The sequence below is a fragment of the Aythya marila genome (genome assembly GCF_965140915.1).
Source record: "Aythya marila genome assembly, chromosome: 4".
Lineage (NCBI taxonomy): Eukaryota > Metazoa > Chordata > Aves > Anseriformes > Anatidae > Aythya > Aythya marila.
The window spans coordinates 36,048,747-36,065,764 of NC_139045.1; the positions used below are offsets into that span (position 1 = coordinate 36,048,747).

At 36.8% G+C, this 17,018-nt stretch overlaps 1 protein-coding gene across 3 annotated transcripts in view; it reads left to right on the forward strand.

The window, feature by feature from the left end:
- Positions 1–17,018, forward strand: part of INPP4B (inositol polyphosphate-4-phosphatase type II B) — a 300,152-nt gene that overhangs the window by 175,474 nt on the left and 107,660 nt on the right. For 2 of the 3 annotated variants that reach the window (XM_082758699.1, XM_082758700.1), the window contains exons 11-13: positions 7,867–7,978; positions 10,440–10,512; positions 16,783–16,930. In XM_082758699.1, coding sequence (XP_082614825.1) covers positions 7,867–7,978; positions 10,440–10,512; positions 16,783–16,930 — 333 coding nt within the window. Of the gene's footprint in view, positions 1–7,866; positions 7,979–8,292; positions 8,404–10,439; positions 10,513–16,782; positions 16,931–17,018 lie in introns of all 3 variants that reach the window. The other variant, XM_082758698.1, reaches the window with a different exon arrangement.

Sequence of the window (17,018 nt, forward strand, 5' to 3'; positions counted from 1 at the left end):
GACTGTGTTTGAAACTCCATATTACCTTAGGTATATTAGATATCAACTTGAAGTGCTTCTGTTTATGCCATACACAAAGTCAAAATGAAATACCAATTATTTAAGCTGGAGTTTGCCACGTGTCAGATTAGAGAAGGTTAGTAATTCTGTGGTATAACCTATGGAAGAATTGCAGGGAACTTGAGGTAGTGGGTTTGTTTCCAAGTCTCTTATTAGAAAGGAGTGTAAGGTTCTCAGTTTCATTTCGTGTGTGTCTTAAAGAATTAATATTGTACACTTGGCTGGTTTGGCTGTGAAGCATACTTAAAAAGCATACTTAAAGACAGTGGACATAATGAGTTAAGACTTCTCTCGTGAAATCAATGCTGTCTCCTAACATCATCATTACATGCAGCCCAACTCAGATGTCAGTGGGGTTCAATGTACAACTCTGTTCAGTGACACAGGGCACAGATCTGTAGGAGAGTCAGGTACAGTGTTTGAAATCTAGTTTTGTGCTGAACAGGTATTTCTTAAAGCTCTGCACTGAAGAGTTCAGTTTTTACCTCTGATACTGATTTATGGCTGTAAGATAAATCAAGATATGAATCAAGATATAAATCAAAACCATTTTAAGGCTAGAGGACACATTTTAGATTGTGATTTTTCTTAATAAATTCATTGGACTGTGTAAAATGCAGAGATGGTGTTGAGCTGATTTTTGCAAACCCGCTGGAGGTTTATTTGGGATTACTAAGTATGGCAGAGCTAAAACTTGCAGAGCTAGTGCCCAAACTATGTTTCTACATGAGCAAAATATTCAGAGTGAGAAGTTCTGACAAGGAAAACTGCAACATGTGCTAGAAGATGATCTGGCATCTTTTGGTGTATGTTCTGCCTGGGATAACGCACATGGGTACTGTTTAGAAAAAAGAAAGGTTCATCCTGCATGCATGAGTTGAACATCAAGCAAGCCTTGATTTGGCTGGGAGTCTAAATTATGACCTGTTCAGTGATGATGATGTACTTCCATTATCTCAAGGACACTACATTTTTTTGAAGGGAAACCTGTTGAAATATTTTGTTTTTATTACCATAGCAGCCTTCAAACTGTAATAGCAGTTTTTCTACTATAACAGTAGTAATCACATACATGTATATAGTTTAGAGGCAAAGTTAACAAAAACCCTTTATTTTAGTTTGACCCAAACACAGTAACTGCCATGATTATCAATAGGATAACTTTGTTTTCTAAAGTAGAAAACAGGATCAGATAAAATGTCAATTTACTACTCTCTATGGAAATGTTTGGGTACATAAATCCAAGTTCATTTGTAAGAGTGTATTCTTACAGAATTTCAAATTCTCAGTTTTGGGGGGACAAATTTTCCTTGCCTCTGTAGTTGGTATATCGAAACCTTGATCTGAAAGAACGCCTTGGACAGGAGCCATAATAAGTGACTATGCAGTCAAATGTAAAGTCAAAAGAATGTAAAATTTCAGGAAGCTGAGAGCATTGTATAGTCTACCCACCTAATATGCAAACCAAAAGCTCAGATAACTAATGAACAATAAATGACAGCTTGCCAGCCTAGTTTCAATTGAACCTCTGAGCCTTTTCAGGTTTGCTTTTAATTAATATTTTGTCTTGTTTGTCCACTTTGTGCAGCTAATACTAAAAGACAAATGTTATAACAACTCTAATTTTGTGGATATATTATGTGATAGTCTTTAGTTGGTTTAATTTATTTATGTTAAAAAAAATATTCCTAACCTTTTAAATGTTGGATTGTTTCCTGGTTATGACAATTCAACAGCACAAAAGATGCAAATCATCTGCCTCTCTTTGATGGCATTTTATCCAGAGCAGTTTAGTAACCAGAACTTGTTTTTCTCCCATTGTTCTCTTGTATTCGTATCCGTTAGCAGGATGGGAGATATACAGAGGGCCTTGTCAGGGAATGCAATTTTATTTAATTTTTGTTGATATACTTTGGATGGGAGTTTGCCAGGAGTGCCTGTGATTTAGCATTGCTACTTTGTTAGATCTGATATATAGATTTGAGAATCTGGAAATAACTGTGTCCTGTAGATATTGGTCTAATTAGAGAAGCTGGTTATATTTTGACTATTTTTATTCCTTTTTAGTGTCATACTCATTTATTGTGTCTTGCATTTGACTTTCTGCGGTACAATGTTAACAATATAGAAGTGTTTTTAAAGGAATATTCTTGTATTTTGGCAATTATTTTGTGGAGGCTTTTCGTGGAGGGCTGGCAGAGATCTATAATTCTATATAAGAAATCATAGAATCATATAGGATATATTTATATACACGACGTGTGTTATATATATATTTATTTCTATATATAACATAATTGTGTGGTGGTGCGTGTGGTGTAGGTTGTTTTGTGCTGTTGGGGTGGGGTGTATGGCCTTTTGTATAGGGCTAGTGATTAGTACATCCATTAGCTGCTTCCCATGTGGTGGTAGTTTGTCCTGTTTCCAGGAAGGTCAATTTTAGCTCAGGTGATTTGGGTATGATTTCCAGTAAATTAATATGTAAGAAGCAGCAAGCTTGGCAAAAGATGATAGTGCCCTTTTATGTTCTGTGAAATTAAGGTCCATCTGTCTGAGATGTTCCTAGTAGTAGGCAGTGTGAAAGGAGAAGTAGGCCACTTCACTGTGAAATTGGGGTAATTCTTTCCGTTCCTGTAAGCAGAGCCTTATAACAATGATTTCAACTCTACAAAGCCAAGAACTGGGATGGGGTACATCAGTTACACAAATTATCTGAGCAAATGTGGCCACGGATGTCTGTCAGTCCTGTATTCTCTGGCCTTTCCTTACATACATGACTGATTGTACCTTTTTGGAGGTTCTTTTTTGTCTATGCCGTGGTAGCTTTCAAAAGTTCCAAACCTTTCAATGGTGTGCAAGTTGAAATCATTAAAACAAGGGGCAGCGTAGTCTTGTTCTCCATACCCCCACCGGCCACTTTTCTCACTTGTCTGCTGAAAGGATCGGCATCCAGGCTTCTGGGTTTTCTGTTGAATTAATGAAAGTATTGATCCAGCAGATGTGTAGAAGTATCTTGTGCTTTGTTGTTCGTTCAGAACTCTTTTTTGGTTGCAATTGTGTTTGTCAGGCAATCAAAATGTTTGTTTATTCTGTGTTGCTTTGACCTCTTGGACAATGTCTATTTGTCTTTCAGTCTGCTTTATTTTAGCTGTTGTATTTTCATTAATCTTGGGCAGGACTAAACCCATTTCCTTTCAATAAAGGAGATAGCTGTCTGTTTCTTGAAAAGTGGGCAAAATAATCCTGACACACCATTTAAAAGAGAAAAACAAAGTACTCCAAGCTTTTCTCCTCCTCCTCATAACACTGCCCCTCAAACACCCTGTAGTTCAGTGGGCCAGCAGACATGTAACTACACTTGAAGAGGAGTTACATTCACCATGTAGGATTAACGAAGTAAGGTTTGAAAGCAGCGCTGTTATTTTTGCAGTGGTTTAAATATATATAACTTCCTTGGGAAATAATTACTATAGAATATGATATATTTAGCTGCTTTTCTCTATTAAAATTCAGTATGAGTCTGTCTGCAACTACCTGGTCTCCTTTGTCACGTCATCCACCCCAGGAAGCAGACTCGACTTTTATAAGCCAGGCAAATCTCCCAGAGAGTTGAGAGAAAACTTGTTTTGACATGAAGCTTAATCAACATTTCACTGAAATCATGAAAATGGAGAGCTGATTGAACATCACAAAACTTTATTTATCTGAGAGTTTTACAAAATGTTATTTACCAGTGGACATGTTTAAATCAATATTGGTTGAGATAGGCTTTACTGTGGTTTTGCAGAATAAACAAAAGCAACAACATTTCTATACAAGAACAGTAATTTTATGCTTACGTATTTCAAAATATATTGCATCTGTGGAGAAAATGGATTTTATGGCGGTATGTATGTTAGTTTGAGCTAATTTCATTTGTTGTGTATTATGCACTGGAGAATGGGGCTGCCTGATAGCCTGAAAATCATGCCGTTTGCTTTTCAGGCAGTCAGTCACTTTGTCATCTATAATTAACACTGTTATGCAAATACACAGTCTGCTTCTCTTTTTCTTTGTGTTCTTAAGCCATTTTTTGGGAAGAAAGGTATAGCCATGGGAACCAATTAGCAGGCCTAAATTTACATGCTCAATACACAGTAATGAGACTCAATGAGTACCGCATTGGAGGAGAACGACTGCTGTTCTCGGTCCATCTAACTCACCTGCTTTTCCACTGCTAGCTTGTTAGTTTATTCCTCTCTGGATGCCCACATCAACCTTTTATCATCAGTAAGGTGGGCATGCATTTTTGTTGCTTGGGATGGTACTGGGTAGCTCTTTCTCTTGTATTTGAGGGAGCTGGTATTAATCTGGAGGTCCTTAAGGACTTGAGATGGTAAGCAAATCCATACATATGATAAACTTTAATATTAAAAGTGTTAGTAAGCAATTGTAGCTTTAAACCTGAGCTGATTTCAGGACAACTTCACAAATGTCTGGATTTGACTAAGTGAGCTGAATAGCAGTTGTTGCATTTAGCTCTGATGAAAGTATTTATTTCATCAGAGAAATCCAAAAGAAAAGTATTTCTTTAAGTTCAAAACCTGCAGTTTCACCTGTAACCACTTCCTCAAGGTTCGTGAGATGGGACTTCAGTGTAGATGGGTGTAGATTGTCACAGGACTGCAGCTGTGGCAGGTGAAGTGAGCACTGGGGGATGCAGGCAGGTTGGATTGAATGGTTACTGATAGACTGAAACATTGCCAGCTTTGCTGCTGAAGCCTGCATCCTCTGGTGTTGCATTCCAAGTCTGATTCAGAAATCACTATTCTACCACCCTGTCTCCGTTTTTGATAATATTCCAAATGCAGATGCTCTGTGGACAAACATGGGGCAGTTGTCCCAAGCTGCGTTAAAAGAAATTAAAATCATTGCAAATTTTCCAGTTCCAGAAGCCAACTAGAGTTACAGCCAAATATGGGCTTCTTGACATTGACAGGTATTTATTCTTACTGTTCTGTTCCCCATCCCCATGGTGTGTGTTAGTAAAGTTGCGATGCAGATTTGTCAAGGTGCCATCCTCGTTGTGCAATACTAAACTCCTGTGGGTCTGTACTGAATCTTGTCTTGCGACTATAAGCGTTTTGCTGCAGGGACAGTCTTCACTGCAGCGTGTCAGTGCAGAGTGCACTTCTCAGCTTTATTGTACAATAGCAAATAAGCTTTTTCTAACCTAATACGTTAGGAAGTATCCTAAAGCCAGTTAATTATTTTCCTGATGCTCTGCTTGACAGTGTGTGTGCCTTCTCCTGTCTGTCCAAGCAAATGGCACGAAATATGTATATCTGATGTGTAATACTGTTTGTTTTAGTGCAAAGTAAAATTATACAGTTTCCTATTTTAGTTCAGTGTGGTCAGTGGGCTTCTTATTTTTCCCACTGCATCAATTCTGTTTCTCACTTTCAATTTTCTTTTAAGCAAATTTTTAACCTCATGATGTTGTTTGTAAGTTGTACACGTGTGACATGTCTGTTGTTTGAAGACTCATGCGCTAGTGGTATTTTAAATTCAGTGTGTGACACAGCTAATGATGGCTTGTCCCTGGACATTTATAGAGCTTTTTGTCGACTTGTGTGCCTCTAGCATCAAAAAGAAACTTTGTGAATTTGTTTTTAATTGTGATTTTGTATTTCCATGTGGAAAGTTGACAGAAATGAAGGAAGGAGTACAATTAAAATGCAACAGTCCTACTGTTCAGTTTTATTCTTTTCCATTGTCTGCTCCTGTAGTTGCTGCATGTTTTAGATTGTAATATTACACATGTATTAAAACAGAACATGAGTGATTTTGAGAAGAAAATAATTGAAAAAAATGGATATAAAGTGAAATTACATCCATTGTATTTCTTTCAACACGTATGTAGAAAGCTTCCCCTTGTGTGCTGCTTGTGCAGGCAAGCAATGCAGTGCTCACTGCCATGCAGGGGGCATGCTTCTAGTAGCAGCAAGGAGGGGATATTGAGTTTTCTAAAGAAAATGAGATGACTGAGAAAGTGTGACTAGAATTTCCATTTTTATTTTATTTAACTCAAACAACATAGCTCATTGGCTTTTATCAGTTTATTTGCAAATTGAATACCTTTTTTGCTCAATATTCACTTATACTCTTAATTTACACTGGTGTAACTTTGCATCAGGTCTGTTTTATCTAGGTCAGTGCCAGACTTGTAGGTCTCTTTGGCCATAGAAATCATGATTCCTAAAAAATGGAAGGGCAAAATTTTACTTCTGATGGTCAAGAGAATGCAAACTTTTTCCTTTCAGGAAACAGTCAAGTGCTGTTGCCTATTTAAGGCAGCTTGGCAATGAGATCATCCACTTGACACTTTGATCAGGACACATTAAGCTGCTGAAAAATTGTCAGTCCTGTAGTCAAGCATTTGCTCTGATTTTTAAAAGTATGTATGATATGCTAACATCTCTTGTATTCTTTTTTTCCTTAGAAATGCTGTAGTCCATTTGCTGAGGTAGCCCAGTTTGCATGGTAGTTGTGACCTAGGAAGGAAAAAAATGAAGTGAAACCTCTATGTAGTAATTCAGGGGAACATTTTGAATTCAGAAAACACTTAAATTGCACTTTATATACTTCAGGATTAATATGTACCTTTGCTTATAAACACCCTTTGGACATTGAACCTTTCTTCATTATTTTTCTTCTGTATACTTTGTTAATTAACATAGGCTTCTTCTTGGGTTGCAGGGCTATCCGGAATTGGTTCATTTTGCATTCTTTCATTTTATTGTCACTAATGAATTTAGCTTACAGCAAATGAAACAGTGACACATGTAAAATATGGAGAATTATGTGTAATTTTCAAGCTTTTATGTAAGAACATATTCAAGCTGTGTACATGTACTAGCAAGATGAGTATATTTCACCGAGTCACACACTGAAGTATAATGGCTTGTAACAAAATATAAATGTTGAAATTTGAAGCTTGGAGTAGCTATGCTTGGAGATTTTAATGTAGAAAAAGCAAGGTTTGAGTTGGCATCAAAATGTGTCCATGCCTGGAAAGACCGACGTATGTGCTTAACTTTAATCAGCCTGAAGAACTGGCTTACTCTGACCTAATTTAGACCTTATTACAGCACACAAAAATAAAGTTGATGTAAAACTGTGGGAGCCCAGCCCAGAGACAGGGCTCTGCCACCTGGGGCGGTGTTAGGAGCACGTGCTGCAGGACAGCCCGTGCATAACAGCTGGGCAAAGCTGAGGGGCAGCAGGTGTCAGCTCATGTGCCCCGTGCTATGCCAGAAGCAGGGCTGCAGCCTGTAGGTTTCACCATTTTGCTGGGTGAAGCGTGGAGAACAACAGTCAGGGGATTTTTCTTTCCTTTACTGACATGACGCAAGGATTGTTTTCTGAAGGTCAGTAAGGGTATCTGTGTTGAAGTAGGGTTTATTTTCCTGCAGTGAGAGCTGTCCCAAGAATGTGGCAGTTACTGATGGAAATACACGTCTAACATAATTCTTTCTGAAAGTTTTTTTCTTGTTTGCCAGCTTCCTAGTACCTCTTCTGAGCATTTTCTGCCACCATTTTGAAGTTTCCAATTCTCTGTTTTATGATGAAAACTTCCCTTGTTTTAAGCCATGTGCAGTAAACATAATAAGCCTTATTTTTAATGTTTGCTTTATGGATGTAAATAATGAGTTAAGTACGGAACAGTAGCTATACAGAACAAAGAGGGAACTACATGTTTACTGAAAATATTTTTATCGAAGAAATGAGATGCTGCAGATGACCTAATGTCAGATTTCTTTCCAGAACTTCTGATGGTGGGAAGACAGTTGGTACCATTGAAGTCAACCTTGTGAAGATGGGAGAGTTCGAAGATGGGGAAATGGACCACATCACAACAGATGCACAGGATCAAAAGGTAGCCACTCAGTTCGTTGCGCAGAATTAATTAGAATGATTAGAGGTACCAGATGATGAAATTACTTATACCACATTGGGTTAAGTGGTTATTCGAAAATTTCTGGAATGAAGTCCTATGTACACTTCATCTCTATGAAGTAAAAATCCTTTTTCATGAAATGTGGAGAGTAATATTCTGTTATCAGTTTCCTAATCACTCCCCTTTTTTAGAAAAAGAGTTGATTTTGACCTCAATTGACCCTATTTAATCACTCCTGATCAACAATTGTCCGTAGAGACGCCATAAATCTGATTTCTTTTTCCCTTGGACAGTTCCTCTGTTTTCTGCCCTTGAAGTCCTGTTCATGTGGATTTCTAAGTGCAACCTGTGCCCACAATACTGAAAACCTGGAAAGAATGACAGACAGGCGAGCCAAAGAAGAGGTGAATCCCCTTGCAAAGGGGCAGGTTCAGCTGCATTTTATGGGAGCACGTAGTGGTGGAGAAAATCAAGAGGGGTGGAGGGTGGCAGCAATGGCACTTCAGAGTGCTAGAACAGGGTAGTGTTGAATAGGGGGTGTATGCAGGTATTTTGAGCTGGGGGACTCGTGGCGAGGAGTAAGAGGAGGGACAAAAGGTGTTAGGGAAAAAATGGTGTCCACTTGGCAGGTCTTGCAGCCAGAAGTGGTGGAGATGCAAGACGGGGATGATATATGGGATTTGGAGATATGTGGGAATGGATTTGGGAGGAATGGGGGATCCAAAGGAGGGGTGGAAAAGATGGATGACAAGAGGCTTGGGCTGGGGAAAGATTCAGAAATGACCACTCTGAATAACGTTATTGGGGTTTGAATGGTTTGTGGTTAATAAGGTCTTTTTCTGAGGCCCCAGTATGATGACAACTGAAATATAGCTGCTGCCACTTGATAGCTGTCTCTGGAGTTTCATTTTCACTGACAGAATTTTTGCAACACTAATACTATGATGTACTTCAGATGCTTCCCTTATTCTGCTCTTGATGGAGGAGAAAAAAATGAACTAAGTTCAGATAATGCTGCAGGAGATGCAAAATTAAATACTCCTTATTTTTTTCTTTTTTGAAGTAACAAAAAATATTATGTTATAAATAATGTATATTTGAAGAGAAAGGCATTGTTCTGCATATCTTTCCTGCTTAGCCAAAACAGTCTACTTTTGGGCCAAACTCTGAGGATGTATCCATCCTCATCAAAGGGTCCCAAAGCCTTTTTAAACCCATGGACTAGGGGGACCAATTCCAAAGCAGCCAAAAAAACCACTGAAATCTTTCTGGTTTTGTACTGTACAACCTCTGTAAGATATGCAAGACTAACTTTTTCTAGCCTTCTCTTTCATTTTTTTTTTCTATTTCAAAATGTGGAATGTGACTTCACACAATAATTTCAGATATTATTAATGGTCTGTGTCTGTTCTGGGGTAGCCAGAAGGCTTTTAATAACACCTTTCTAATGCTTTTAATAGCACCTTTCTAAGGGGTTCTAATACTTGCATGAAAGAGTAACCTTGTGACAGCTGTATTTCTCGTAGTCTTTAAAGGATTCAATTTTTAGGAATTAGTTGTCATGGTGTTGCATCATGGAGCCCTAGTTTGTATGTTCGTAGTGAGGATGCAATCTGTGAGTTTATTCCCAAGAAGTAATTGCGAGAAGGTAGAGTTGCAAAGAGATAAGTTCTGCATTACGTTTGTGAACTCATTAGATACCCTATGCCCTAGGGATTGCTCAGGGAGGAGTAAGCTGATAAGTCAATTCTACTTGAGATGTCAGCTGGTAGGGAGCACGTCATGTCTTCTCTTTGCTTCAAGCTCTGCAGCAGAACATCTAAAAAGAATTCTGCTACCTGATTTTCCTATCACCTTCATAAGCTTCTTTTTTCTTACTGGGGGAGGAACACAAAATATTCATCTTAGTACATTTAGCATGTCTTCATACCAGTTGATTTCTCCAAAAACTTTAACTACTTCTACTTTATACACTAACCTAATCAAAGGAATCTTCTTCTAATTCACTTATATAACAGAGGACTTTAATTGTAAACCAAAACCACATTTTAAAGTTTTCTTCTGGTTCCTACTTCTCCCTTGTTTAAAAATTCATGGAGTGCTTCCTGGCACTGTGCATGTGAAAAATGTCGTGTTGAAAGAAATCCCTCTGAAACCACAGAAGAAGTAAAAAATTATTTTAGCCTCTGCCATTGTTCTGGTAGGAAACCTTTTTGTTCTATTACGTAATAGCTGGTAATATTTTCTCACTTTCTCTGCAGTAGTTCTGATGCTGGTGCAATATATTGGAACACAAATGTAAAAATAAAAATGTAAATGGCAATTACTGGCAGGGCTGGGAAATTATCAGTGTTGTTTTTTAGTCTGCCATTTATGAACTGCTTTAAATTTGCTTGTTATGCCATAATGTGTTATGTATGTGGTTGTGTTTCACTTGTAGTGTGCATTGGTTCGTGAGTGTACAGCCCCTGAAGGCCTAAGTGGCAAAGACAACTTGCCTTCTTTAAATGCAGGTAAGTATTCTAACTTCCAATAGAGATGGCTGTTGGAATGCTCTATCAGGTCCTGAAGAAGTTGCAAAAATTTGTAGCAGAGCTCTTAAAAAGCTCTTCAAATCATGTAGAGATTCTTAATTTTAATGTTTTATAGTTTTTTGACAGTATCATTTTGTTAAGAAATGTGAAGAAAACTTTTTTTTTTTCAGTATGTCAATTATGCTTTCTGAAATGCTACTGAAATCTCCCACTCCAGCATCTTTACAATTCAGTAATTTTTCAAGATTGTCTGTGACTTCAGTGGGCATGGAATTAACCTCATAAGTTAATGTCATGTCATTGCTTGATGTCCTGTTAAAATAATTATGTGCCATTTGCAATTGAATACCCAGGAGAATTAATCTTTCTCATAGCTGATGCCATGGCAATTTCAGTTGGATCTGAAAGCTGTCTGTCCTAAAACTAAGGAAGTTGTTGGCAAGTCATTCTCAATTCTAAGTCAGCTCTGGCTTGAGTGTACAGTGCTGAACTAGAACAATTTCTCTTTCAATATACTGAGAAATATTACATGCTGATATGCTGCACTGTAAAAGTTTTATTAGCCCGAGTTTATGGATCTCCATTGCTCTACGGTAAGAATGTCACAGATAAGTTATATGGGTCATCAGAAACCACTGCGCTGTCAAGTATTCGGTGTGTTTGCTGCATGCAGTTGAAGAGAAATGTTACTGAAGTTTTAAAACCTTTTAAAACCTTTATTGAAACTTTTTCATATTACTTCATTGGCAAGACTGGAGACTTAGTAGTCAAGATTTGCAGTCTGAAGGAAGCGCTAGAAACCTACAGAATTAATTTTCTTATGCATGTGTAAAAGCTGTATTTTCCTGTGATTTGTTGAGAATAGATCAGAAGCAGGGAAAAACACCTTTTTCAGAATGGCCATTTCTTTTTACTGCTTCAATGAGAGACTAGAAATGTCTGTGGAGAACTTTTTAATTGATTGAACTACATCTCATTCTGGAGATTCCTTAACTGGAAACAACTAGAGACAGGGAGAGTGTCTTATATCTTTAGGTATCTATTTATGGCTCTTCTTGGAGGTGAGATACAGAGCCAGTTGCATGATTTGGTCAAACTCAGTACAGCTCTTAGATTCTGACTGTGTGTCATCCAGCTAACTGGGTCTCAAAGGACTTTATATTCAGAGAAAATGTCACTGATTGCAACTGAATTCCTTTAATTTGCCATTGGCTGGGTTTAAATTTTTTAATTTATTTTTGGTGGGGAAATGCTGTAGTTTGGGGAGTGAGTTGTGTTAAATTGTTGGAACTTACAAGATACTTGTCAGCTTGAGGAATAATCAAGTTTAGGTCACTTTGTCAGGAGTGTTTGCATGCGATTCTACAGTGTTCGTAGACAGCACTTAACACATCTATGTTTGTTGGTCTTGTATACAAATGCAAACCCCAGACTCACCCAGCATTGCCAGGGTATTCAAAGTCAAACCTGCAAAACTTTTTTTGTTGTTGTTTTTGGTTGGTTTGTTTTTCTTTTTAGAAAAGAGGTGAAGGGAAATAGCGGAATTGCAGATGCACATATGAGAAATGACAGCATGCAGTATATTGGAAATAGCTTTCAGATGCAGGAAGTTTGTTCTAATAAGTACTTATTCTTCAGTTTGCTTCCTGTTTTTGTGACTTCCTCTTCTCACTCCAGTATTGCCTGAACTTCCCTACAGACACCTGGCACTAGTAACAGGGTTTGTCAGTCCCATTCTTTTCTCCTTATTCTTAGTGAATTCCCAATTTCTTTTCTTAGGAGACTTTTGCTTTCCTTTTTTATTCACAGCCTCTTGTCCCAGCCGGTCAGACTTTTCTCCCAGCATGTCTCCGTGACTGGGATTCATGTAGATTAAAGCTGTCTGCATTGCCTGGAGATGGATTTTCTCATATGGGCACCAGTGCTGCCCTTAACACGTTGTGCCACACATTAGCTCTGCCCAAAAAGGTATTCATCCACCCTGTAAGAACAAGACATTCACAATCTTGTTAGCATTAAAAACTAGGAAGGAGACAAGCATTTTCAATAGAGGTAGACCATCGGTGCAAGTATAAGGTGTTAAGTTCAAGTCAGTCTGTTTTGAATTTTTACATTCTTTCCTAAAGCTTTACACTTCATATCATTGTCAGATCTGGGAGGAATGCCATAGATGGGGTAAAAAGGTTGGACTAAAGGTTGGACTTGAAAAGTTGGATGAGATGATCTTAGAGGTCTTTTCCAACCTAAATGATTCTGTGAAAAACGTACATCTCTGTAAAAGATTTACCCTCAGGATTCAAGTTTATAAAGCACAGAACTTTCCATTATAGATCTCATAGCTTGCACATCATAGACCATCTCGTGCTTTTAGCCTCATTTTCAAGGCAGCTGGACCATTTTAACTGACAATTTCCAAAAATAATCAGCTTAAGCTAGACAAATTTCAGTGTGGCAAAATTGAAGGCAATCAAGAATAAGGAGTGAAGGAAAAAGAAGAACAGCAGCAGTAATATGATAGAAGTTGAGGTTATCATCCGGCCTATAGTATGTATTACCTGTACTACTTTCCCTGCTGTGTAAATACAGAGCTATCTACAGTACAGCATATATTCCAGAAACATAGGTGTTTACTACACGTGTATGCTGTTGTAAACATTACTGTTTCGCTCTGCTTCATGTTGTTTTTCAGGCCTTCAAACCTATTAAATTGAGAAGAAAAAAAAAAAAAAGAAAAAAAATGTGGTTCTTAAAGCCTGTAGGCATAGGTGCATGCTGGCATTCTTCTGAAACTTAAATCTTAATATATAGAACTCAGAGCCCTCAAGTGAGTTACAAGGCACTTATTGAGTGAGGAGGGAATGAATATATTTCACAAACACCTATTAGTATTCTGTTTATACCCCAAGAGATTGAATTTGTGTCACCAAATTCAGTTGTTTGTTTCTAACACAGGAGTGTTTGCCAATTGTTTGAAAGAAAATGTATTGCCCTTTGCAATGAAAAAGAGAATAAAAGTAATAGCAATTAAACAAAAATTTAGGATGTAGAAATTATCCTATCCTAGCATAATACATCTGTCCAAAAAAAGGAAAATATAAATAGAAACACTGTTAGTGAATTAGTGTGTGGCAGCGGTATGCTTTGATCTATGTTGAACAGGGAACAAAAATGAAAGCAGAGTATTGAATCTTCTATTATTTTTTTTTATTTTACTTGCAGGGGAAGCAGTGTGAACTATATTGCATGGAATAAAAAGTACAGAGGTCTTTAAATTTAAAAATGAGCATGTCCAAAAATATGGATGGTTAAATATATGACATAGGCTTCTAGGCTTCATGCTATAAAGAAACATTTTTAAAATAAATCGTTCTCTTTCTAACCACAGGAGTTCATTTGGAATTACTTTTTTTCAGTACCTTACATGATCACTGTCGAAATACAGGAAGGATTACATTTGTGAAACTTTCATTTTAATAACTACTGTTGATAAAAGCTGAATCTAGTCTTGCTATCTTTACCATTCAGGTGCGGTGCTTTTACATGTCTTCTGGATTTTTTTTTTTTTTTTTTTTTTTTTTTTTGGACAACTTGGTTTGATTAGAAGGAAAAACGTATCTGAGACTTCTGTGGAATCACATGACTTCAGTAGTTAGTAGCTCTGTTTATAAAAAAAAAAAAAAAAAAAAACACGGAGTATTGTGCAGCTCATTGTGACGACCTTGAACTCTAGCAACAGTGCAAATTAGAATTAATTGATTTCCTCATAAAAACAAAATTCCAAGGCTTTTTTTTTCTGAGTTTGTAATTGAATTTTTCTTCATAAACCCATGGGAAGATAAATGTTTTGGCCATTCTAAAAATCTATTTTTATTTATTTTTTAACTAACTAGAACCACTTGAGATTATTCCATTCTGAAAGTTCAGCATCAGAGGTATTATCTTCAGATAATACCCAATGAATAGCTTAATCATTCTAACAATGGTAGAAGCAAGACCTTTGGATCCATGTTTCTGAAGTGATACCTAGTCTCCTTGATATCATGCTGCAGTAGTATTACTCGTCTGTGTTTTTTTTTTTTTATTTGTTTTTTTTTTTTTGGTTGATGGTAGTAGTTTTTATTGCTGGTGATAATGGGAGGAAAGAGATTGTGGATATGTACATACGCTGATCAACTAATTCTGTGCATATGCATTAGGTTCTCACAGACAGGCGAATTTTTTGAATGTAATAGATTCTGAGTACAAATTCAAACATTGTTCTTGGGAAAACTGTCTTTAAAAACTTATTGGAAAGGAAAATGTTCTTCTCTCTTCTTCACATTTTATGTTTGTGTCTTGGTCATTATCATCTGAAAACTCCTGGTGAAAATTATCAGCCTGCTTCATAGTAAACAGGTTACACCTAATCTAAATCCTAAAACTGTTTTAGGTTTTTGTTTAAGGCCAGACTTGATTTAACAGAGTTTATTGAGCTCCCTCTGATGTCTAAAGATTGTCATTCCATGTCTTGTTAATGATGGGTGCCATATAGCTGCCTTATGGATTGGCAGAGGCTGTCAACATTATTGGAAAACTGATTTCCCAAGAAAGATTCTCAGCAGAAGACAATGAGCATAGGAAAACATTACAGCATATTTTAATGAAGTAATATAGCAAAGTCCAAACACTGGATATAAGTTGAGTTTACAGGGCTTAGAGATTTTTTTAATTTTTTTTTGTAGCGAGGATTCTCAAGCTGTAAAATGTGTGCACTTGAGCATTGAGGTATTTCAGGTGCTAGTGATGAACAAAAACTGCTGTTATTTGTAGGCCATTGCCATCCATCTATTATGTTTACTTCAAAAAAAACTAAGTTCTGACTTTTCTACGTAAAATCAATCATAAAGGCAAAAAGATTGAATGCTTCCAATTTCTCTAAGACTGATTAGGGAGATCTCAATGACAGGAATAGAAAACAGTAAATCAGCAATTACTTTAGTGTGAATATTTGCAACATTCCTTTCTTAATGAATTATGTTTTTTTAAAAAAGCAAGCTTACTTAGATATACATGACCATTTGTGTATCTTTGATAACTTGGCCTGTGTTTTTTGTTCTATTTAAGTCAGCCTGAGTAGGCAGTAACAGTAGCAGTGAGTTATAAAAGAAGCTGAAATTTCTACTAGTAGCCGTCATTTTGACAGCAGCAGTTTCCTTGCAGCACACATGGGAAATATATTTGTTTGAGTTATAGACCATTCACTGGCAGATCAATGGGACCCTCGTCTAAGGCTTTTTTTTTTTCTTTTTTTTTTTTTTTTCTCAGAAGTCTGATAGAAAAGTACTGTTGGAGGATTTGGATGGCTGTCCAAAGTCACTTTGTGTTAGGAAGCAGCACGTTTATATTTAATGACAGAAATTGATCCCCCACAAAGCTTATTGATATAGTCAAACAAAACTTTCCTTTCATAGCTTTTTATCCCATCAGTTAAGAATGGCGGGGAAGGAATAGAAATTTCCTATCTCTATTACAGAACATCATTGTAAGGTCAGAGTGGAAACAGCCAACATGCTAAGAGCTTTAAGGTGAAAACCATGGTGGGTTTTAAGGACAGCCTTTCAAGTTGTTTTTTTTTTTTTTTTTTTTTTTCCATGTCAAATTACAGTAGTGTTTTGGGAGCAGAGTGTAATGTGTTTGCATGATTGTTATCCTTATTTCTATGAAGTACCATTTTCTTGACTGCGTCAGTGATCGAGTTTCCATTAATGTGGATGCACAACATCTATTTGTGTTAATGACTTCTATATGTGCATGTCATGGAGAAGATGCATCAAATACAGCTAAACTGTGAGGCATGCTTCACTTTTCCAGTGCAATTTATTATTAATGTGAGTGATTCTAGCAGATGGTATGTGGTAGTATTGACTGTATGCGAGTTCATTGTTTATGTTTTGCATTCCATTTTCACTAATTGTACCTTAAGTGTAAGAATAAAGAGCATAATTGATGTTCTTACTACACTGAAATGCTAAATTCACAGAATACCTGCTACGGCAAAATGTGAATTTCCTATTGTACTAGCAATATGTCCTCCGCATGCTGTGATAATAAATAAAATATTTATGTACATAACAGAATTCTAATGGTTTTAAAAGTAATTCTACAAGCTGGAGGGGAAAATAGCATATTGTTTTTAGATTAAGTTTGTTGTCAAAAATTTTCAGTTGTATAACCACAGGAAAGCAATGATATAATTTTTCTTCTTTGCAGTGTTAAAAAATCCGATCTGTAAGTTGTATAGATTCCCTACTTCTGACAACAAGTGGATGAGGATCCGTGAACAGATGGCTGAGACTACTCTCTCTTTCCATGTTCCTAAAGAACTGATCAATCTGCACATAAAGGAGGATATGAGAAGGTAAGGATGAAGAAGTAGCAATAGTCAATACTATATTTTATTTTTCTTAGAAAAAAGTGTGTGATGAGCTTAAAAAATAATAATTTAA